The sequence below is a fragment of the Nelumbo lutea genome, chromosome 4, assembly GCF_056320005.1.
Source record: "Nelumbo lutea isolate HS-2025 chromosome 4, American lotus-T2T, whole genome shotgun sequence".
In the NCBI taxonomy this organism is placed as follows: Eukaryota; Viridiplantae; Streptophyta; class Magnoliopsida; order Proteales; family Nelumbonaceae; genus Nelumbo; species Nelumbo lutea.
This window is the reverse complement of record NC_142687.1, coordinates 14,186,926-14,209,860: the sequence shown is the minus strand read 5'-3', so window position 1 is coordinate 14,209,860 and position 22,935 is coordinate 14,186,926. Positions and strand designations below refer to the sequence as shown.

The following is a 22,935-nucleotide window of genomic DNA, read 5'->3' as shown; positions in this document are numbered from 1 at the left end:
CAGCACTTGTTGCTGAAAAATGTACTCTTTACACCACAAACCCTACTCCTACGGCTACCTGAAATCTCACCACTATATGATCACAACTCTTCTTTCGAAATACACAAAAACAACATAAACCCTAGCACGCTACTGTCTGAAACCCCAGCATATGATCTGAAACGTATTTCCTATTTGATCCATAATAGAAGTCATGCATAGAAATCTCTTACCTTATCACTGAAGGAACAACCACACGAGCAGAAAATCAGTCCACACAAGACAGCCACTGCATCACATAGATCGGCCCTCTTCTCTTCATCGATTAGGGCAGGGCTTCTTAGAAACCACAGCAACCGACCACACAAGACACGACTGGAGGCATAGAAACCTCCAAGGGGAGAGGACGATCACTCCTTTTCAGCCCTTTCCCTTATTTCCAGTTGAATGCAGGAAAATCAAGAGAAACCCTTGATTGGGTGCGCAGAGAATAGAAATCTAGGCAGATTGGAGTGGCTTTGATACCATGTTATGATTCGGCCTGCCTTGGAGTTCTATATGTCTGAGATCAGTCACGTAGAGAGAGGTAGAAAGGTGGAAGAAAAAGAGAGAGAGAAAAGGAGAAAGTCTGGTTCGAACTGGAAGTCAAAAAACCTAACTCCCATTTGGCCAGACGTGTGCTTTTATTATTAAAATAAATGGAAAAGACATATGTGCCCTTATTTAAGTAAGGAGCACTGGTTCTAACATAATATTACAGATCAACAACCTTAATATAAGTATAAAGACAGAAATACCCCTTACGCTAACAGTATCTTTTGGTTCTTTGTTTGATAAATTCTTGAAAAATGAATGTACATGTCTAAGTATGTATGTCTGAGACGTGAATGTGATTATTAGTTGATTGCCAAATTTCAGGAGATGGAGTTTGTTTTTACATGTTTCATTTGCAAGGGGGATAAAACCTAGTACTGTCTTTTAACATGCTTATAGATTTTATTGTTTCTTTATCTATTACTTTCTCATTCTACGTGAGGTGGCTATTGTCATTTGGATTTGAAAGTTGTTGCCTCCATCTCTTAATTTATTAATTTCTTGTTGGGCACAGCTAGCCTGTTGTACTCCCAGTAACACTAACAAAATCTTTTGTATGGCTAGCTGTTGCGGATGTTTTAAGTGATACAGCATCAGTTTTAGGCGGTGAAGCGACATTGAAAATTCTTTACATGAAGCTTGTAGAGGTGAGGAAATTATTCACTTGCTGAAAAAAAAACTTTCATCAGTTTCTAAAGGGGAAAAAGGATGGTTGTGCACATATAAATGACAGTGTTGGTTGTCTTGAAGGTCATTAAATATTCTCAAAGAACCATTCAACCTAAAAGCTTAAGCTATGAGATGAGGTCCCTGAATTGGTTTTTATTCTCTAACACGCTCCTCACGCAAAGAGCCATCAGGCTTGAAGTATGGACATGCACAGGCCCACCCATACCTTGTGCTGAAATTTAATTTAATTATAACAGGGTCAATGAGGATCTAACACTTGACCACTTGGTCAAACAGGCTCTGATACCATCTCAAAGAACCGTTCAACTTAAAAGCTTAAGTTATTAGATGAGGTCCCTGAATAGGATTTTATTCTCTAACAAATATAGTTTCCAAAGTTAGATTCCTAGTTTTCTTTCATGAATAGCAAGGAATTGCACCAAGTCAGCTTTAGAATCTCTGTTAGTATTTGTGATCATGTTCCAGAACTTGGTTTCTGAGGTTTGTTTGTTGATTATCATGTCCTGAATGGTTTTATGATTTATGATTTATGATTATCATTATTATTGCACAATTACTGGTTTTCCATAATGATAATATATTTAACATGTCAACATGGCTAGTTTGGCTTTCAGCCTGGTGGGCCAATCTCATCAACTTGCCACCCAACATGAATGTTGGGTTGATGCCCGGGCTGGATAAATGCTGTTTTAAGTGTTGGAGATATAAGAAAACTACTCTAAATAGGTGGCCAATGCCATTTCTATTTTCTTTTTTAGAGTTTTAGATGGCATGTTTTCAAGCTTTGATTGAATTCATGTGTTTTTTTTTTTTTAAATTCTATGGGTGTACCAAAATTGACCTAAATCTCTAACCATGTAAGTTTTGCTTCTGTTGACATTGAAGTGGAAACATTTTGGTGTAAATTTTTAATCAGGAATCAAAGTTATAGTAGTGCTCTGAATGATCAAAAAGTTATAAGAATGATGTGTTTCTTCAATTCGCTTCGGGAGCTGTGCAATGCATTCATCACTCGTTTTCTTACATTTTGATGTTACTTTCTGGTTATACCTTCATTTATCACTTTGTGGTTTAAATGATGGAAACCTTAGTAAAAATTATTGGGGGTTAATGGAATTATATCTTCAGTGCTTTTTCTCTGCATAGTAGTAAATTTATTTGGTGAGCTTTTTACTATGGTTTGAAGATCTCCCTTACACACGTGAATATCCCAGGCTGTAAGCAACTGCAGAAATAATGAACCTTGTGAATGGCGCCCTGCAGAGGCTGCTCTATATTGTATACGGGCTATTGCAAATTATGTTTCTATTGTTGAAGTTGAAGTAATGCCCCAGGTACGGTTGCCCTACTCTGGAATTTTCTTGTGTGCAAATTGATTCCTGACAACATCTTTATGTTGTGGTATCTGTTTTTCTGGATTCTCTACCCAATTGCTTAAGTATGTTTTTAGTCCTTAATGGAAAGTGTATGAGAATTTTGTATTGTATAAGATGTGCTTATTTGCGCAGGTTATGGCTTTGCTTCCGAAACTTCCTCAACAACCTCAGTTGCTTCAGACAGGTGATATTTCTAGCATGGTTGGCACAGTTCAGAATTGAGCATAGATATTTTGTTTTCCTTGCACTTCACAGTATTGAGTTCTAGCTGTGATTGCATCATTAGCTCATTTATTTATATTTGTTTTGGCTACTTCTTCAGTATGCTTAACAATTGGAGCATATTCAAAATGGTTTGATGCTTCACCAAGTGGTCTCTCAGTTCTGCCTTCAGTTGTAGAGATTCTCATGAGTGGAATGAGCCTATCTGAAGATTCTGCAGCTGCTGCAGCTTTAGCATTCAGGCACATCTGTGATGGTATGGAGTCTTATCACTAATACTTTTTTGGCAGTTTTTTCACTCTGGTTAATCATTTTTTAAAGCAGCCCAATCAACAAGAAAAGAATAAGAAAGGTTGCTCTCTTAGAAGTTGTAGTGTCCTACTCAAATTGCCACTGTGCACCACATGATTTGCTTGAAATCTAAGGATCATAAAATAGTCCTGATCCTTCCAGTGATAAAGTTTTTATTCCAGTCTGGATCATAGATATTTGTTTTGTTTTTCGTCTAATTTGCTTCCTCTTCCTTCTTTGGGATATCAAATCATGCACAAATTTGTTAGCATCATTGAATCCATCTGGCCATCTTTTCAGTTAATCATTATTATCTAGAAGATGACCCTTATGAATCATATAAGCCTTTTAGGGATTGCTTCCAGGTGGTAAATGGAAATTGGGGAATATGGTATAAATTGTACAGATGATTAACTTAAGGCCTAGTTTTAGATTAGTCAGGTTAGACATGTTGGTAGTTGGATATTTGAGCACCAAATGACAAACCTAGCAAAGAACCCTTTGTTTCTTGGGTAAAATATGAAAACCTCCCCTAGGTTTTCTGACAATCATATAAACTTCCCCTATGTTTTTATTGTTATAAACCTCCCCTTGTAATTTTGGAAAAATGTACAGTTACCTCCCTTTCATTTGTTTTCTTAAAAGAAAACGCGAACATAATATTCTAATTCTTTTAAATTCCCAATTTACCCTTGATCAACTTTGTTTGGCATTCACTAAAACACCCCGATGTACATTCCACTTGATGCCATGAACTGGTTTTGCCTTCAGGCTGTTGATCAGCATGCAAGTTTCAATAAACAAATACAGAGAATCTCCTGAAGCTCTAGACAAACTAAAACTAAAATTTCCAAACACAAATGTTACTAACCTCTTGTTCATGAATAATCAGCTTCCATTGCAACTTCCCTCCCTTCCACAACCCCATTTCCCTTGCTTCTCTCTACAAGGTGAGGTCTGCAAAGAAGTCGAAGTTGAAGATGGATTTTGGCTTTCCTTCATTCTTCGCATTCGAACTAGTCTTTGAATCACCATCTCGCTTGCAAAAGCTATTTGCCTAAGTTCTCTCTATCCACCTTTGTTTCCTCCAAAATCCCATCAAGACTCCTCCAATCCCTAGATTGCCTATGTAGACTAATTGAAGAAAACGAAGATGAATTCATTAGCTAATCTAGCCAATTTCATAGGAAAAGCTAGGGGTGTCAACAGTATTCGAAAATCCAATTTTGATTTCGAATTTGAATTTGGATAATTCGAATATCGTAATCAGTCAAATTCGGATATGACATGATTCGATTCAATAAATATCCAAATTTGACCGATTATTTAATTATTATATATAATATATAAAATATTTAAATGTTTTATATAATTTATATATAATAATTAAATTATATAAAGACTTTATATATTTATATACTTTATATAAATAAAATAATTAATTGGTTGAATTTGAACCAAATTGAATATTCGAATATTTAATCGAATTCGAATTTGGATATCGAATTTTCTAATTGTATTTGAATTTGGATATTGCCCGATTTAATTCGAATTCAAAGTTTATACCCCTAGGAAAAGTCCTCCATTGACCACAAGAATATTGCAATTTGTTTTTATATAGATTTTCCAATGAGTTATAGGTTGAAATAATTTGATTGCCGGCATTTGGTAGACCTAAAAGAGAGAAAACAACACTATGTTCTTCTGTTTTAATAGATTGAAACAATTGATCATTGCCAATAGGTACATAGAGTGATGTTGAGAGATAAGAGGCAGCATGGGAAGTTCAAGCAGAGTGGTGAGGAAACTTTGACCATTTGATTTAGCTTTTGGAGTTTTCAGTATACGTTATCTGTTCTATGGATCTTTGGGCTTTGGGTAATGATCATGTAGAACAGAAGAAGTGGTGAAGATGAATAAATTATTTAATCCTTAAAGTGACTGCTCACACCGAATAGGGCCTGTGACAGAGTATTCAAATATGACTTCAAGGATTAATGGTTTATGCTGTATTTCGGCCTTCTAATGGACTATGAATAGGGCCAAACAATTACTTGTTATTTGTCAGAGTTCGCCTGCAACTGTGAGTTCCATTGTTCTGTCATTCTCTGCTTGTTGGATGCGTGAATGAAGTAGAGGAAGCAAAAAATGAAGAAAGAGGGAAAAAAGTGAAAAGAATGGTGGGGGCATTTCGGTAACTTTAATGTCTTCATTACCGGAAAACAAACAGAAGGAAGGTAATTGTACGTTTTTTTTTTAAACTACAGGGGAGGATTTTATTAGGGTTAAAACGTAGGAGAGGTTTATATGATTGTCAGAAAATTCAGGGGAGGTTTTTATATTTTACCCTTGTTTCTTTTATGTCAGATATACACTGTTTTAGCATCCTTTAGTAGTGGACAGGCATCCCTTCTGTAGATGAGATACTACTCTGTAGGTCTTGTAGCCTTGGTTTGCCAGCTTGTAATAACTGTGTTTTTTTTTTTGAGGGTGGGGGGTGGGGGGCATGATTAATATCTATTATTTAATGCTTTAGGAACTTCAAGGAAGTTATTATTTTACTTTTCAATCATTAAATGGAGTTGGTTTTTCATATGCTTCTGAATTTTTTTTTTTACTTTATTCTTGCCCTGTGCTTTTTTTTTCCTTTTCATCCTTTTGTCATTTAACCTTTCAGTAATTTTCTCATAGGATTCTATCTTTATTTAGTTGTTTACACAAGATATGTGCTAGAGAAACTCTTTGCCATTTAGTCTAGTGACCAACATCACAAACATGATTACATGGGTCAATCACTGTTATAGACTTGTGGTCAAGTAATTGTTTACTTTTAATGGCTAGATTGCCGGAAAAAACTTTGCGGATCATTAGATGGTCTCTTCCACATTTACCATAGAGCAGTCAGTGGGGAAGGTGGTTATAAGGTCTCTGCTGAAGACTCGCTGCACTTGGTTGAAGCTTTTAGGTATTTGTGTTGCTCCAAATCAGTTAACATGGTCAATTTCTAAATAAGTTAGAAAACCTTGTTTATGCACTTTCAATGTGGTTCTAAAACTTTCTGTCTCAGTATGGTTATTACAGAGCTTCCACCAGATCATGCTAAGAAAGCCCTTGAAGCATTATGCTTGCCAGTTGTAACCCCTTTGCAGGTTAGTGTTATTTCTAAGGAACTAGTTACTAGTGTTTTCAGAAAGATGATGTTACCTTTCTATCTTCATTTTTTCCATGTGCAAATCCAGGAAATTGTTAATCAAGGTCCAGGACCATTGCAACAAATAATTGCACGCGAGCTTACTGTTAACATTGATAGACTTGCAAACATTTTCAGGTATAGATTGTATTTCTTTAATCAGTATGCTACTTCTCCACTGATTGAATAAATTGTCATGATTCTGAAACTGAAACCTTGTTAGATATGTAAACCATCCTGAAGCTGTAGGAGATGCAATTCAAAGGCTATGGCCAATTTTTAAAGCTATCTTTGATCAGTAAGGCTTTAAGCATTTCTGTCATTGCAAAACAAAATTCTCATGTGGATACACCTGAATTTTGAACTCGTCTAATCGTAAACTTGAAATGGTTCTTTCACAGTCGTCCTTGGGACATGAGAACAATGGAGTCCTTGTGCCGGGCTTGCAAATATGCGGTGAGTCTTCTAAGATGTGGTTTAAGCTGGAATTTTGGTTCACCTGTCTAATCTAAGATATTTCAGTAGAATTTTATCTGCTTAATCTTGTTACATGAATATTTTTTCACACATCCAATCAATTTCCTCCTTTTGTTCATAAGACTGTTTTATCAACTCTGGCCCTTTATTTCTGAATTTAAAGCTTTGTCTCCATACTTGTGATTTCTTCCTAAAAATGATACAGGAAATGAAAAAGCTAGATGCCTTCTGAATTTTTGTAATAATTTGCTTATTAATTTATATGCATACTGTTGCTTATAGAAAAGAAAAAAAAACAAAATATGCAATATATTTATTAATCTTCCAATCAAGAAGGCCAAAAGATAATGAAAATTCATAACTTAGGGCCTGTTTGTTTCCTCTTAACTCTTATCTCCTAAGAGGAATCTTACAACTTTATGAGAAAAATGGGTGTTCGTTTTTTTTTTGTTTTCTAACTATACCCCCAAAACACAAACAAAAGTTCTCATATATGGGGTTAAAATGGACATTTGACAATTTTCAGAATTCAGAACAACATTCTCTGCGTTCAGAGTTTTTTTTTTTTTTTGATTGAAATAAGTTTATTAATGACCAATAGACAATAGCACAAAGTCCCCGAGTAGAGGCACGAGTTGCAACCTCTCTGGGCTAGTTAAGTACAAATTCTAGATTACTAATAGTTTACAGAGTAGCACAAAAAAGGTCTTCCCTGGAAACCCCCTGTTTGGCTAAAGAATCAACCATAGAATTAGCAGACCTGCTAACCCATATTACCTTAACTCTCATATTGCTGGTTAACTTTTACTTTTTTGATGAGATCTTTGTAGCCCCAAATGGTAGTATCCGGGTTTAGAAGCCATCCCGTTACCACCTTAGAGTCCCCTTCAACTAGGAGATGCTCCACCCCAAGCTGGTTAGCAATCTGAATTCCTTGTACTGCAGCAAGGATTTCTGCCCTTGTGGAGTCCCCTACTCCCACCGGTCCTGAGAATAAGGAGATTATGTTGCTGTTCTTATTTCTCAGGACACCCCCTATACCTGAAGGCTCTGGATTACCTTGGCTGATTCCATCAAAATTCAACTTGATGACACCTTCCAAAGGCGGAACCCATTCTGACAAGATTCTATTCTTTTTTGTTGAAGTGTTAGCTATTATTAACCAATTCCTCCACAAGTCATCAAAGGAGAAATCATCAAACGTATTTAATGTTTTCAGCCAATGGATTGTTCTTATAAGGATGTGGTCCTTCACTTCATCTAACCCTCTTTCCTTCTCTGAAAAAATTCTTCCATTCCTTTCCTCCCAATGAATCCATAGAGTGGCTGCCCTGACACATTTCCACATGACTTTGCCTCTTCTAGTGTGCCAAACAAAAAAAGATGGGTTAAATAACGAGCTTAAATCGGAAGGCAAAGACCATCTACCTCCAAATAAACAAAGGCTCCAATTCCATAAAGCTGTAACAAATGAACACGAGATCAGCAAATGGAAACAATCCTCATTCTTGGCCTTACACAAGGAACACCAATTTGGGGAAAGACAAAGAGATGGTCTCTTTTTCTATAAGTTTTTCAAAGTATTGATTTTCCCATAGTAGACTTCCCAGCAGAATATAGCAATTTTGGGGGGAATAGGTCGCACCTAGACTTCTTTGAAAGGGAAACCTTGGGAAATGGGGTCAGAACTGAGGGATTTTAGAAAGGAAGCACAAGTAAATGTACCTTTTGGAAGAGGAGTCCAAGCTCTTTCATCAGAAAAAGTGGGATCCAAGCAAACAGATTCTTGCAAATGAATTAGCTCCACAACACAACTCAACTCATCATCCCTTAACCCTCTACAAAAACCGAAATCCTAGTTTAAAGACAAGGGGGTTAACGGGCTTGGGTGAAAGTTTGCAATTGGCTCGTTTTTGTGATAGGAGAGGGAATAGAGCGAGGGGAAACAATCTTTGAGGGGTTGAGTACCCACCCAAATATCCTGCCAGAATAGAATGGCATTACCAGAACCAACATCATACCTGATCAAATTGAGGAAGCGGGGGGGGGGATACCATGTATAGCCTTCCAAGGTGTTGTGAGGGTAGCTCGACGAGATGTCCTGGAATCCCAACCATTTCCAGAGCAGCCATGTATGCTTTCCACCACCTCATGCCATAGTCTTTCTCTCTCTCGGGGCCATCTCCATAACCACTTCCCTAAAAGGGCTACATTCTTCAGCACTATGTTCCCTATCCCTAGACCCCCTTCTTCCTTTGGTTTGTTAAATATCTCCCATCTAACCAAATGATCCTTATTCACCTCTCCTAGTTCCCACAAAAAGTCCCTCATTCTCTTCACCAATTTCTTAGCCTCCCTTGGAGGAATCCCGAACACTGAAAGGAAGTAGGTTGGAAGATTGGCAAGTGTAGCCTTAAATAAAGTCAGCCTACCCTTTATTGAGATGTAATTCTTTTTCCAAGCCGCCAAGTATTTATAAAATTTCTCCACAATAGGGGTCTAGAAACTACTTTCTTTAGGGTTAGCTTCTAAGGGTAGTCCTAAGTATGCCAAAGGCCAAGAAGAAATGTTGCAACCTAAGCACTCTGCAATGGATTCAATCTCCCTATCCTCCATATTTACTCTAGCCACACAACTTTTATCAAAGTTTACCCTTCAAGTTGGAGACCCTCTCAAAAGTACTTATTAAAATCTTAAGGTTCTCCACTTTTCTCAACTCAATCCCTTCACAGAAAATAACAATATCATCAACAAACTGAAGGTGAGTTACTGGGATGCCTTTATTCTCCATTCTCCATCCCTTTATTTGGCCCTCCTCATCTGCTATGGAGATCATTCTACTAAAGACATCAGCAATTAGAGTAAAGAGGAAAGGGGAAAGTGGATCACCTTGTCTTAAACCTCTATTGGCTGGAAAGAAGTCCTTAACAACCCCATTCACCAAAACAGAATAACGACAAAAATTTAAACATCCTCTTATCCAATTGCACCATTTGTCCCCAATTCCACGTCTTCTTGACCTCTCCAGCAGGAATCTCCAATCCACTAAATCATAGGCCTTCTCCAAGTCCAGTTTGCAGACAAATCCTTTTCTACCCGATCTCCTAATCTCTTCCACACTCTCATTTGCAATAAGGATCTGATTCGTAATTTGTCTATCCTGTAAAAAGGCTCCTTGTGCTTGGAAAACGAGAGAAGGTAGAACTGCTTTGATCCTCCTAGAGAGCACTTTTGCCAGAATCTTATAGATGCTTGTCACCAGGCTGATTGGCCGACAATCTTTGGGGTGTTTGGCATCAGTCTTTTTAGGAATTAAGGCTAGAAAGGTGGCATTGATTCCAGGACTCGCAACATGTTTGTCCTCAAATTCTCTAAAGGCTCCAATTAAATCTTCTTTGACTATGTCCCAACAATCCTAATAAAAAGCCATTGTAAGTTCGCCTGGACCTGGTGCCTTAGCCCTATCCATAGAAAAGACAACTTGTTTAATTTCCTCTTCCTCAATCGTTCTTTCTAGCCATCTCCTATCTGTTTGGTTCAAAGTTGGCCAATTCTCCTCCCCCACTATTAACCGATTCTCTAAAGGTCTTTGAAAGATTGATTTGAAATGATTCACAATCCTACTAGCAATCTCCTCTTGAGAGGTTATCTCCACACCATCAACCTCTAGCTTTAGTATCAAAATTTTCCTTCTTCTCCCATTAGCCATAGCATGAAAAAATTTAGTATTCCCATCCCCTTCCTTGATCCACTTATGTCTGGATTTTTGTCTCATGAAATCTCCTCTCTCAACAAAATCTCCTCTAACTCCTTTTTCAGTTTCCTTCTTATTTCTCTGTCTTGCTCATCCATCATTCCTTTGGATTCTTTTGCATGAAATCCTCAATCTGAATCAATAATCTAGCTTTTACCTCCTCCACTCTTCCAAATTGATCCTTATTCCATTCTTTTATTTTGCCTCTCAACCTTTTTATTTTTTTGTGGAATCTAACCCCATTCCATTTCACTTCTCTCATCTCTTCCCTCCACCATTCCTTAATCTTAGGCAAAAAATCCGGATGTGTCAACCACATTCTCAAATCTGAATGATCTGGGCCCATTACCAAAGGGTTCTTTTCCTACTTCTATAGGGCAATGATCGGAGGTTATCCTAGATAGGGCCTTAGCCACCAAACCTCTCCAATGGCTCTCCCAACCCTTATTAAATAGGAACCTATCAAGCTTCGAGCAAATTGGATTTTCTTGGAAATTGGACCAGGTGTAGGTAGCCTGTAGCAAATGAAGCTCTATTAATGAGTTCATTGAACTTCCTCATACTGGTTGTGATGACCTGTTTGGGATTATTTGACTCAGTTGTGAATCTTATTGCATTAAAGTCGCCTCTCAAACACCAAGGGCCTTCCCATAAACCTTGAATTCCATTAAGCTCCTACCTTAACTCATTCTTCTCTCTGTAATAGTTGGACCATACACATTTGTTAGAACCCAAGTGAAACAATCTTCCACCATCCTGAATTTTAGGGATACAGTGAAGCTTCCTTTTAACTCCTCTACTGGTTCTACGAAGTCCTCCCTCCACAACGTAACTATTCCCCTCGAAGCTCCCCACGACGGAACTGAGCACCATCTTACCCCTCTTATTTTCCAAACCTCTCTAACCCATCTCCTATCCAATTCAGTTAATTTTGTCTCTTGCAGCATCACAACATCAGGTCTTTCTCTCCTAAGTAACTCCTTAATCGATCTCCTCTTTCTAGCACTGCCCAAACCCCTTACATTCCAACTGATTATCTTCATTTACCTTCAAGATTTTAGCCCTCCAGTATTGTGTTCCTTCATTTAGAACCCTTTTTCCTTTCCCCTATGCCACTGAATTCGATATGCCCTTCAATGTCCATTATTAGTCTCTCTACTTCAGACTTTTTCTTCTTTTTCCTACCCTTATTTCCAACTAGCTTCCTGTTCTGCTCTGTATTTCCTAATTCTTGCCCCAATCCATTGGATCTTGCCTCAGATTCAGGGTTATTTGGAATCATCTCTAGCATTTCCTCCTTCTGTTTATATTCCTCCAACAGGACACAAATCTGCTCCCAAATCTGTTCTAATTCCTTCTGATTTCTCTCTACCAATCCAACACCCTTCTCAGTACAGACTCCATCAATATCAATCGCCACTCCCCTGCTGCCAATTAGTTGGTCTGGTTGAGATTCCAGGACATCTGTTACAGGCAAAGAACCCATATTAGTATCTAAACCTAAATGGACAGGCTTACCTGAATGTAACAGAGATGGTAGTATGTGGACCGGATGTTGAGTATCAATTCTTGGAGTCAGGGCTTGGCCCTTCCCCTTTTCCTGACTCAGCTGTGGAATCGGACTAGGTTCAACCAATACTTTTTCGCCCTCTACATTTAAAGAAACTTCTCTAATCTTTCCCTCTGTGTGAATCCTTAGGTAAGGCTCCATGTCTGATTCCTGTCTCTCTGGCCTGAAAACCTGACTATGCTGCGCCCATGGAATAGACTGGTTTATTGGCAGGGATGTTATCTGCCGCACCTCTTTAACTGTTTCCAACTCCATCTGACTTTTGTCTGGCATACCCGGTTTGGGAAATCTCTGTTCGCCACTGTTAAGGCTCAATCTTCTTTGCATTTGGACATTTCCAGGGTCTTGCAGATCTGTTTCTTCCTCTAGGAATAGTAGATCAGTGTTTAAGCTATCCTCTTCCATCATATCTTTTGGTTTTTGAAGGTCGATACTTCCCAAGCTGATGGTTTCTCCAGCTTCTGAATCTGAGTCAGAGATTTCTTCAACATCTGTCAATCTGTCTGAATCTGAGTCGGAATCCGCACTACTCTTCACACACCTCGGGTTACAGCGCTCCTGGTCACATTGTACCATCTTCTTTGAGGGTCTCCACTGTAAAGAACTGGATACCTGCGCTGAACTATTCAAGCGAGAGAGAGAGAGCTCGATGAAGACGATGGTATACCCATTTTACTGTCTGCCTTAGGTTCATGCCTTGTCTCGTGCACCTTTAAGTCATCACGCGCCCTCCTGGATCTTGGGTCAGTTAAGTATAACCCACTTAACCTTTTGGGCCTACTGGGCCCAGAATTGCAAGTTAGAGTAGTATGTGGACCTGCTGGGCGGACCCTTTGTCCCCCCTTAGATAAGCCCATAGAGTTCGGCCCACTAATTATTCTGTCCTTTCTTCTATTATTTGGCTCGGGCCCACCAATTTAAGAAGGCCCACTCCCTATTACCTGGCCTGGATTGGGTTGGGCCCTAAATAACTTTAAGTGGCCCAACGGTTCAGCTTCCCACTTGTCTTGTGACTAATTCAAGCAAACTTGCAACCTCCTTATCACCTTTTCCCAGACGACCATGTGTGTTTAAGGAATTGGTTTTAATGCCATCTGTGACAGCTTGTGCAAATGTTCTGTCACACCTCTTAATGTAATTATTGCATTCTGAGTTCAGAGGAAAGAAAAGTTCACCAATACTAATACACCTCTTAATGTAATTATTGCATTTTCAGATGTCGGATGTCAAAGCAAACAAACAGGCCCTTGTTCACTAAAAGAAAAAAAAAAGTCATCCCCACCTTAGCCGTTATCAAACAGGTCCTGAGACTGTAAAGTATATGTTTTAGACCAATATTTAATTGCAGATTTATGGTTTATTAACTTAAATATATGATATTATCAATATCTTAAATTTAGAACTTTTTTTTTGGTGTACTAGTTAGCACCTTTGCCACGTTGCCTGGGGAGGCCAAGACTAGCCACCTTACTGCATTGACAAGATTGATGGATTCCTATCATTTCTATACTCAACTCAATTAAGCCTTGTCCCAAGTATATGGAGTTGGCTACATGAATCCTATGTTCTGCACATTGTTAAATTATGTGTCCTTAAATCATTTCTCACTACTTCAACCAATGTCATTGTTGGTCTGCCTCTAATTCTTCTGGATCCTTCAACTTGTAACAGATCACTTCTTCTCATTGGTGCTATGGATGGTCCTCTCTGTACATGACCATACCATCTTAGTCTACTTTCCCTTGTTTTATCACCTATTGGAGCAATTCATAGGTGCCTTTAAATATGATCATTTTTATCCTCTCCTTTCCATTTTTCCCAATCATCCATCTCAAAATTCGCATATCCACTATACTATTTTTTGGACATGTTTCTTCACCGCCCAACACTCAGCTCCATACAACACTGCTTGCCTTGTAATTGTTTATAAAATTTTCCTTCTAGCCTGAGTGGTATTCTCCTATCACACTTCACACCCAATTTTGCTCATCCTGCTCTGGTTTTATGGGTATCATTTTCCTCAATCTTTTCCGAGCTATGGAAGCAAAAGATGATACAAGGAGACAACAATTTACATGCATGATAGCTTTCCTAAAAATTAGTTAGCTTAATTATTTCATGCTATTGATTCTTATCAAGGTGAGAACCTCTGGGAAGTTCATGGGTGTCACTATAGGAGCAATGCTTGAGGAGATACAATGCCTTTATCAACAACACCATCAACCATGCTTCCTTTACCTCTCAAGTGAAGTGATAAAGGTTGGTTTTCTTCTTTGTTTCTTGAGCATGTGCATCTTTTTGGGTCAATAATTGAACATTTCTACCTTACGATTCTTTTAATTCTTCCATTTTGAGTATTTAGTGGATGTCTTGGGTGACAGATATTTGGATCTGATCCATCTTGTGCGAACTACCTTAAAAGTTTAATTGAATCTCTCTTCAGTCATACAACACATCTTCTGACTAAAATTCAGGTATGGCCTTGGGGTCACTTGGTAATTGCTTCTTTATGATCTCCTGGACTGATATAAAGTTGGTAATTTGAGTTATGCCAATAGATATTAATCTTGGGGTTATAATGCACATTGTAGGATTTTACGGCTAGACCAGACATAGCAGATGACTGCTTTTTGTTGGCATCAAGGTGTATACGTTATTGTCCTCATATATTTGTTCCTTCCGCTATATTCCCTTCATTAGTTGATTGTTCTATGGTTGGGATCACAATACAACACAGGTACCATCTTGCCATTTCTCTTTTTTCAATTTGATGGTTTCAGTGTATGATTTTGTTGCCTTTCCATGGAAATATACCAGATCCATGAGTCAAAATATAAGACAAATTTTCTCATTCTTCCTGAATTCAAGTACAACACTGATAAGTGAGAGCTCATTTGATCATCCTCACACCCAGAACTTCTGTAGTTCACTCTGCAAATCTGATCTCGAACTTAACCTTTCTTTCATCCAATGCATGATGTGGGTGGATCCTCATTCTTTATCGATGTAATTCTGCTATTTTTATCACTGACCTATGGAAAAAAAGTTGAAATATTCATCCTTTGCATCCTGTGCATATGACTAGAAGTCTCTGTACTATCATGGTATCACCTGATTTGTTACTGAAAAAAAAATCTAGAATGAAAAACAATTAAGCACTTGGAACTACAAGCAATGGGATTGTACCATATAATGGGATAAAACTTTAGGATTTATGCAGAATTTTAGCGGGAAATGGGGTGTGGACACTAACTAGCAAAGGTGAAAGAGGTTTATTTATTTATTTATTTGTAAATGACAAAGAAGAAGATGAAGCAAGACAGAGAAGGGCTTGTGGTACCATCACCCATGGTAGATAATCTTAATTTGTCTTCTTTCAAGCATTTTATCATCCATGGGTGCTACTGTCCCTCAAATGACCCGGCTAGGAAAACATGTAGTCATTTACCATTTCCACATGCTAAATATCTGTAGAAGGATTTACCTGAGAATACTCCTGATTTCTCCCATTTCCACACTCTTGAATCCTGGCTTTGCAAGTTCAGAATCTGATCTTGAAGCAGAGCTAGATATCTATTGAATCTCCCAATCATTAAAATCCCTTCTGAAGGATGGGTTCCAGCCAGTGATTTAAATGGCGCGCCTAGGCGCACAGACGAGGCGCATTTCAGGGTAGGCACCTCGCCCAGGTCCTAGGCGCAGCCCATAAAAGGCGTATGCCTGGTGCGCCTTGCGCCTTAGCCCAGGTGTGCGCCTTTTGAAAATTTGCTGATTTTTCCTTTTTTTTGAGTCTGGTGGCTGGGCCGGGGGCTCCGTCCCCAGACCCCCGTGCCACACTCCTTGAGGCCAGCCCAAACAAGTCCATGTTAGGGTCTTAAATTCTAAGTTTTCATACAAAAAATAATAATTTTATAGTTTTAATTGCTTTTAAGAAGATATTTTATTAGGACAAATGAATGGACAACATTACTAAATAGGGGGTTCTTGAAGCTTCAGTGAGCAAGTGAAAATTAAAACTAATAAAATTATTATTTTTTGTGTGAAAACTTAGAATTTAAGACCCTAACATGGACTTGTTTGGGGTTTCCTTGAGGGGCGTGGCACAAAGGCAGCTCGTAGAATTAATAATGTAATATATCACATTAGCCACTTGATGCAATTGAGAAAAAAATAGATTGTGGGTTGTATATGCTTGAAAATGTTTTATATGTTTGATTTCAATTTTAAATTTTCATTTGAATATGCTTTACAAATTATGTTTATGTATTTTAATTTTATATAATAGGTTTTTTAAAACATTTATTTTAAAATTTAAGTTTATATTTCTATTAATTTTATGCTTTATATATTTTTTATTTTTTTGCATTTTTTTTATTATTTAGCTTTTCTTTTTTTTTTTTAATTGTGGGCCTTTTTTTTTATCAATAACAGTAAATTTTATTAATTATTGCGAACTTAGGAAGTTACATAGAAAAGGAGCTAAAGAATCCTAACTCCCTACTATACCAATGTACACCCAAACCATGAAAAATTTACAACACAGCCCAAAAGAGAGTTTTTGTTCACCCCTTGTCTAGCTAGCCCATCTGCCAAGGAATTTGCATTTCTTTTTATCCATGTGCAATGAACTTCGATGTCCTTCGTTAGCCACTTAAACTTCCTCTTTTCATTGTTGTAAATCCAGAGCTTAGAGCTATCCTCTTTTAGCCAATTCACCACAATTTCAGAATCACCTTCTATGCATGTCCTTAGCTTTTTGGATCCCTTCAAGAGCTCCTAGAATATCAGCCCATAGAGAATTGCCCGCCCCAATTGGACCGGAATACATAGCTAACAAGTTCCCTTTTTCTTCTCTTATCAATCCCCCTATTCTGGAAGGTCCTGGATTACCCATGCTGCTGCCATCAAAATTCAGTTTGGTAAAGCCTTGAGGTGGAGGTGTCCAACAAGAACTTGAGGTCTTCTTCACTGGAGCTGAATCTGCAATCTCCTAATTTCTTATCATTTGATCAACTGAGAAGTCTGTAAACAGTTCTAAAGTTTTCAACCAATGTATCACCCTAACATGGATACTCTCCAAGATTGCTTCCAAGCTTCTCTCCTTATCTGACAAAATCCGTGAATCTCTCCTCCCAAACAGTCCAATATACTGCAGCCCTAACACTTCTCCACATGATCTTTGCCCTTTTTGTTGTCCAGCGAGGCATAGATGTGAATAAACTTTGCACATTCAAAGGAGGGGTCCACATGCACCCAAACAAAGAAGTAAACCATTCCCAAATACCTTTAACAAACCGACAAGAAATTAGTAAGTGGTATCCAGACTCACCATCAGATTTACAGAGGACACACCAGTTAGGAGATAAACATCTATTGGGTCTTTTTCTTTGAAGTAAATCCCCTGTATTAACTCTTTCCAAGAAGGCTTCCCAACAAAAACTCCCAACCTTAGGAGGAATAGGTTGACACCACACCTCTTTAACCAGGAAGGACAAACCAATAGGAGAGGGGGGTAATAGGGCCTTAAAGAAGGAGGCATAAGTGTAGGACCCCGGTGGAGTGAGAGTCCAGATTCTATTATCTGCCTTTGTTGGAGCAAGGAAAACCCCATCCAGAACGGATAATAGGGCTGAAAAACAATCTAACTCTGTGTCCCTGATAGCTCTTCTCAAACCCAGGTTCCAGCCAAAACCAGAAGGTGAATTAGAAGGTACAAGGAAGGAGGAAATTGGTGCATGCCTTGCCTTGCACTTTTAAAACACTTGTTCCAGCATATGTTCTCTCCCCTCTTTACAAAAGTATCAGCTACCAGCACCTCTTTGTCAGCTTCCAGGTTGAACAAGGTAGTAAACAACTCTTTAAGGGACCTCTCCCCATTCCAAGGGTCTAGCCAAAATCTGATCCTTTTGCCATCTTCTATTTTGAACCTGATACCCTGTCTGAACTTGGTGCTAGCTCTGCAAATTCCTTTCCAAAGGCTGCAGCCTTAAGTTGAAGGAGGGGGATCACACTCCCAACCATTACTGTCCTGCCCAAATTTCTCAGCTATTACCTTCTTCCACAGGTTATACCGTTTCTGCATAAAGCTTCCAGTGCCAGCTGCCTAATAGAGCTAAGTTGAAGGATTTTAAATCTCATATCCCCAAGCCCCCTTGTGAGTAGGGTTTGCATATTTGCTCCTACTTCACTAGATGGTACTTATGTGAGTCTTTCCAAACCCTCCACTGAAAATCTCGTCTTTTTTTTTTTTTTTTTCTAATGCCTTCACCACCTCCAAAGGGATTGGATAAAAAGACAAAAAATAGGTAGGCAAGCTGGCTAGGACACTCTTTATAAGAGTTACCTGCCCTCCTTTGGAAAGATACATAGCCTTCCATGTGGCCAGTTTTTGATCCATCATCTCCAAAATTGGGTTCCAAATGGATTTTGATGTGCACTTCACCCAGAGGCAACCCCATGTAGCTTGTGGGAAGAAATCCTACTTTGCAGCCCAATAGTTCAGCCAAATTCTGAATGTTCGACACTTCTCCCACTGCTATAATTTCGCTTTTTGCTAAGTTCATCTTTTACCCAGAAACAATTTCAAACCAAAAAATGAGGCGCTTTAAATTCAGAACTTGATCCTCCAATGCCTTGCAGAAAAATAGTGTCATCAGCATACTGCAAGATTGGAATAGAAGTACCATTTGGGCTGACTTCAAAACCTTCCAACAGATTCAACTCCACAGCCTTGTCCAACATTCTGTTGAGTCCTTCCATTACTAGTAAAAATTGAAGAGGAGATAGGGGTCCCCTTGTCTCAAACCTCTTGAACCTCTGAAATTGCCTCTAGCAGTACCATTAACAAGTACAGAGAATGTTGGAGCGGATATGCAAACTTTCATCCAGCTCCTCCACTTTGATCCAAAGTGCATTCTTTCCATCAAATAATCCAGAAATGACCAATTAACATGATCATATGCCTTTTCTAAATCTAATTTACAAACCAAACCATTCCTCCCAGCTCTCTTTCTTGAATCAACTAGCTCATTTGCTATGAGAGCCACATCATGAATATGCTTGTTATGAACAAAAGCTCCATGGTACTTTGATATCAAAGAATCTATCACCTTCCTTAACCAAGTGGCTAAAATCTTGGCCAAGATTTTATACATACTCCCAACCAGACTTATTGGTCTAAAGTCCTTCAGCTCGGAAGCCCTTTTCATCTTTGGAATCAAGGAAATGAAAGTTGCATTCAAGATTCTTTCCAAGGCTGCAGAATTATGAAATTCCTCAAGAACTTTTAAGATATCAGCCTTAAGAAGCTCCCAAAATTTCTTAAAGAATAATAAGGTGAAACCATCCGGGTCCAGAGCTTTTTCCCCTTCCAAATCAACTAAGGCCTTCTTTACCTCCTCTTCTGAAAAAGGAGATCGGCTTCCGTCAGGGCAAGCCCGTGCCCACATCGTTCCAACCACCTTTTGCAACCTTGTATTGGGAATGTCTCTCCATAAAATAAAGCACCTAAATACGGAGATATTCTCAATGCAAGGCTGTAAAGAGTGCTTGAATGGGCTTTGCCCTGACCAAAGCCGAACTCCTGAAAAAGGCTTCTCCAAATCTGCTATCTGTTGATCTGCCAAACATCAAACCTTAATCCAGCTTTTGCCTTATCTTGAAAGGTTCTTTAAAAGCCAACAAAAGAGTTGGCTACGTCTTCCTCTTGATCGACCACTCCATCTTCAATTTCCAAGCTTTTTATGGAGTTTAATCTTTTTCTTGCATTGGCAGTCTTGTTGAAAAAAGCAGTATTGTTATCACCCGCTTTTAGCCACACAGCTCTTGACCTCTGTCTCCATTTTACTTCCTCTTGGTATAATAGGGGGTCTAACAATTTCTTGGCTGAAAACCTCTTTTTTCTTTTCTCATCATCCAAACGCCCTCCTTCCTCCTCCCTGTCTAAATCAGCAATGATTTTCAGACACTCTTTCTTTTTTTTTCCCCATCACTCATCCACTTCTCCTTTTGCCAAACCTTTATCTTTTCTTTTAGCCCTTTGAGTTTTTTAAAAAATACATGGCTAGCTGTCCCTTCCACTGAAAATTCAGACCACCACCTCTTTACATTTGCCTCCAACTCCTCTGAATCCAGCCAACAGTGTTCCAGTCTGAAGGGGTATGACCTCTTTTTCAGCCCTCCTGTGCTTAGTAGGAGAGGTATATTATCCAACACCACCCTTTGCAGAGCTACCTGACTAGAATTGGGGAAAATCTCTTCCCATTCAGGAGAAATCAGGAATCTGTCCAGTCTTACCAAGGTTGGCTCTTCCTGATTGTTAGTCCAAGTGTACTTCGCACCGGAAAGAGGCAAGTTTATCAAATTCCACCTTTGGATAAAATCCACAGGAGATTTCACATATCTGTTTATCCTGTTACAACCCTTTTTATCTAGAGGACTAATATAGCATTGAAGCCCCCCCTAACACCCAAGGTCCTCCCCACATTACTTTGACTGAGTCTAACTCTTCCTAGAGGTCTTCCTTTAAATTTGACTCCACCAGCCGATAGATCCCTGTCACAGTTAACTGCAGTGCAGATTATTTGCTTCCCACATGAACCTCACTGAGATGGAGAAAGCTCCCACCTGTTTATCTAGCAGTGTGAAAGAGCTGTTATTCCAGATAAGTGCCACTCCTGCCGTGTTTATGGCTGTGATTCCAATCCAGTCGCATGAATCAAAACCCCAAATGGTCCTAACAGCTCCAAAGGTTAACTTTTGTAGTTTTGTTTCCTGTAATAGCAGGAAATCTGGCTTCTTGTCCCTTAAGAAGCCCCCGATTACCATCCTCCATCTGCTTGACCCTAGGGCCCTGACATTCCAAGTGATTATTTTTAAAGATTCCATTACTGATGTTTTAAAGAATTTAAACTCTTTCTCGTGCCTCCCACGCAGTCAGCTAATCCCCAGGCTAACCTCAACAACTCAGATTGCTTCTTATTTTTCTTTCCTTTTTCTAGCAGAAATCTGTTTTCGATGGCCACCAACAAGGCTTTTGTTTCCTCTTTGAGCCCTTTAAAGGACACCCCTAGGAATTCCCCAAAACTGAGATTTTTGGAAAGAACCCAATTTGAAATTTCATTTTCTGTTACGTACCTTTTATTCACATGCTGAGGTTGGGTCTGCTGGACCTCGCTGGCTGGGAGGATAACCGCTAGCAGTTCTGGCGCCTGCTGCATTTGAGCTTCAGCTAAAGTCAGAAAGCCATCCAGCTCACCAGAATCTTCAGGTGTTGCAACATCTATTGCCAGGGTCTCCTGCTTCTCTGCACTAGGGGAAGATAGAGCAACTGTAACTTTTGCGAAACTCTCCCTTTCCAAGAAATCTGTCTTTGGGATTAGCTCCTTAGGAGCCAAGCTCGCCCCCTCTCCTTCAAATGAACCCCCAACTGGCTGACTAGCATCACGGGGATGCTCATCTCCTGAGATACCTTACGCAGGGAACTCTCCTTGACGTGTCTCATTCTCTGAGCAAAACTTCTCCTCGCTCTCCTACCTTCCATCTTCTCCACATATTAGAAAAGCTTGACCCTTCTCCAAACTCAGATCCCTCATACTCTGAAGAAGATGATGATACTTCTATCTGGGCTTTACCCTTCCCTTTTCCCTCCCCGTACGAAGGCCTTGAACCTACCTTGGGGTTCTTCTCTCGGCTTTTGATTCCCACTGGGCCGGGGTCTTGATGGGCTGACAGAGAGACTTTCCTATTTCCTTGAGCACAGCTGAGGCCCAGTTGGCCCAAAGATTGTTCAGCTACTTTGAAGCGGGCTACTACTGCCTCAGCTAACTTATCCACGATGTCCACATTGACCCCATTAGGGGTGGGGTATTTGAATTTTGAACATGACCTGTTTTCTGACCCCCTTTCCCTGACTGAGGCCCCCCCGTAGCTGTTGGATTTCCTTTTAGTTCTACAGCTATGATTTTGTCTTCTTCCTCTCTTCCGTTCTACCACCGTCCAGTCCCCCTCTGAAACTCTGGTGGCCACTGTGGAGTACTGGCAAGCAAGTGAATGCTTAAAAAAGTGCAAAACTGAACAGGCGGTGCATCAGACATACACCTCTTCAAAGGTGCTGTGCCTAGGCCTAGGCGAAGCACATGCCTTGAAATGCACCTTGCTTGTGTGCCTAGGTGCTGCTTTTAAATCACTAATGGACAAGTGTTGAGGTTGTTAGTGTAGGGGTATTTCTGTCTTTATACTTGTGTTGAGGTTGCTGATCTGTCGTATTATATTAGAACTAGTGTCCCTCACTTAAATAAGGGCACATGTTTTTTTTTCCATTATATTAGTAATATAAAACATGTCTGGCCGAATGGGAAAAGTAATTTTTCTCTAATTCGAACCAGACTTCTCTTATCTCCTTTTCTCCTCCTTTCTCCCTCTCTTTCTTTCTTCTTTCTTCTTCTCTCTTCTTGGCTGTTATCAGACTAACAGAACTCAAAGGCAGGCCGAATTATAATATGGTATCAGAGCTCAACTAAGCAACTCAGATCTGCCCAGATTTCTGTTTTCTGCGCACTCAATCTAGGGTTTTCTCTTGATTTCTCTGCCATCGATTGGAGATAAGGGAAAGGGCTGAAATGGAGTGGTCGCCCTCTTCCCTTGGAGGTTTCTAAGCCTCCAGTTGTGCTGTTTGTGGTCGGTTGCTGTGGTTTCTAAGAAGCCCTCCCTTAATCGATGAAGAGAAGAGGGCTGATTCGTGTGGTGCAGTGGGTGTCTTGTGTGGACTGATTTTCTTCTTGTGTGGTTTATT

General features: G+C 39.3%; 1 protein-coding gene across 2 annotated transcripts in view; it reads left to right on the top strand.

Annotated features, from left to right (window-relative positions):
- The window catches only part of MOS14 (ARM repeat superfamily protein), a 63,471-nt gene that overhangs the window by 33,381 nt on the left and 7,155 nt on the right, over nucleotides 1–22,935 (top strand). For both annotated transcript variants that reach the window (XM_088983920.1, XM_088983921.1), the window contains exons 14-25: nucleotides 1,138–1,220; nucleotides 2,478–2,597; nucleotides 2,772–2,823; nucleotides 2,962–3,117; nucleotides 5,994–6,117; nucleotides 6,220–6,301; nucleotides 6,392–6,480; nucleotides 6,566–6,640; nucleotides 6,744–6,798; nucleotides 14,283–14,402; nucleotides 14,525–14,617; nucleotides 14,735–14,880. In XM_088983920.1, the coding sequence (XP_088840046.1) occupies nucleotides 1,138–1,220; nucleotides 2,478–2,597; nucleotides 2,772–2,823; nucleotides 2,962–3,117; nucleotides 5,994–6,117; nucleotides 6,220–6,301; nucleotides 6,392–6,480; nucleotides 6,566–6,640; nucleotides 6,744–6,798; nucleotides 14,283–14,402; nucleotides 14,525–14,617; nucleotides 14,735–14,880 (1,195 nt within the window). The remainder of the gene's footprint in view (nucleotides 1–1,137; nucleotides 1,221–2,477; nucleotides 2,598–2,771; nucleotides 2,824–2,961; nucleotides 3,118–5,993; nucleotides 6,118–6,219; nucleotides 6,302–6,391; nucleotides 6,481–6,565; nucleotides 6,641–6,743; nucleotides 6,799–14,282; nucleotides 14,403–14,524; nucleotides 14,618–14,734; nucleotides 14,881–22,935) is intronic.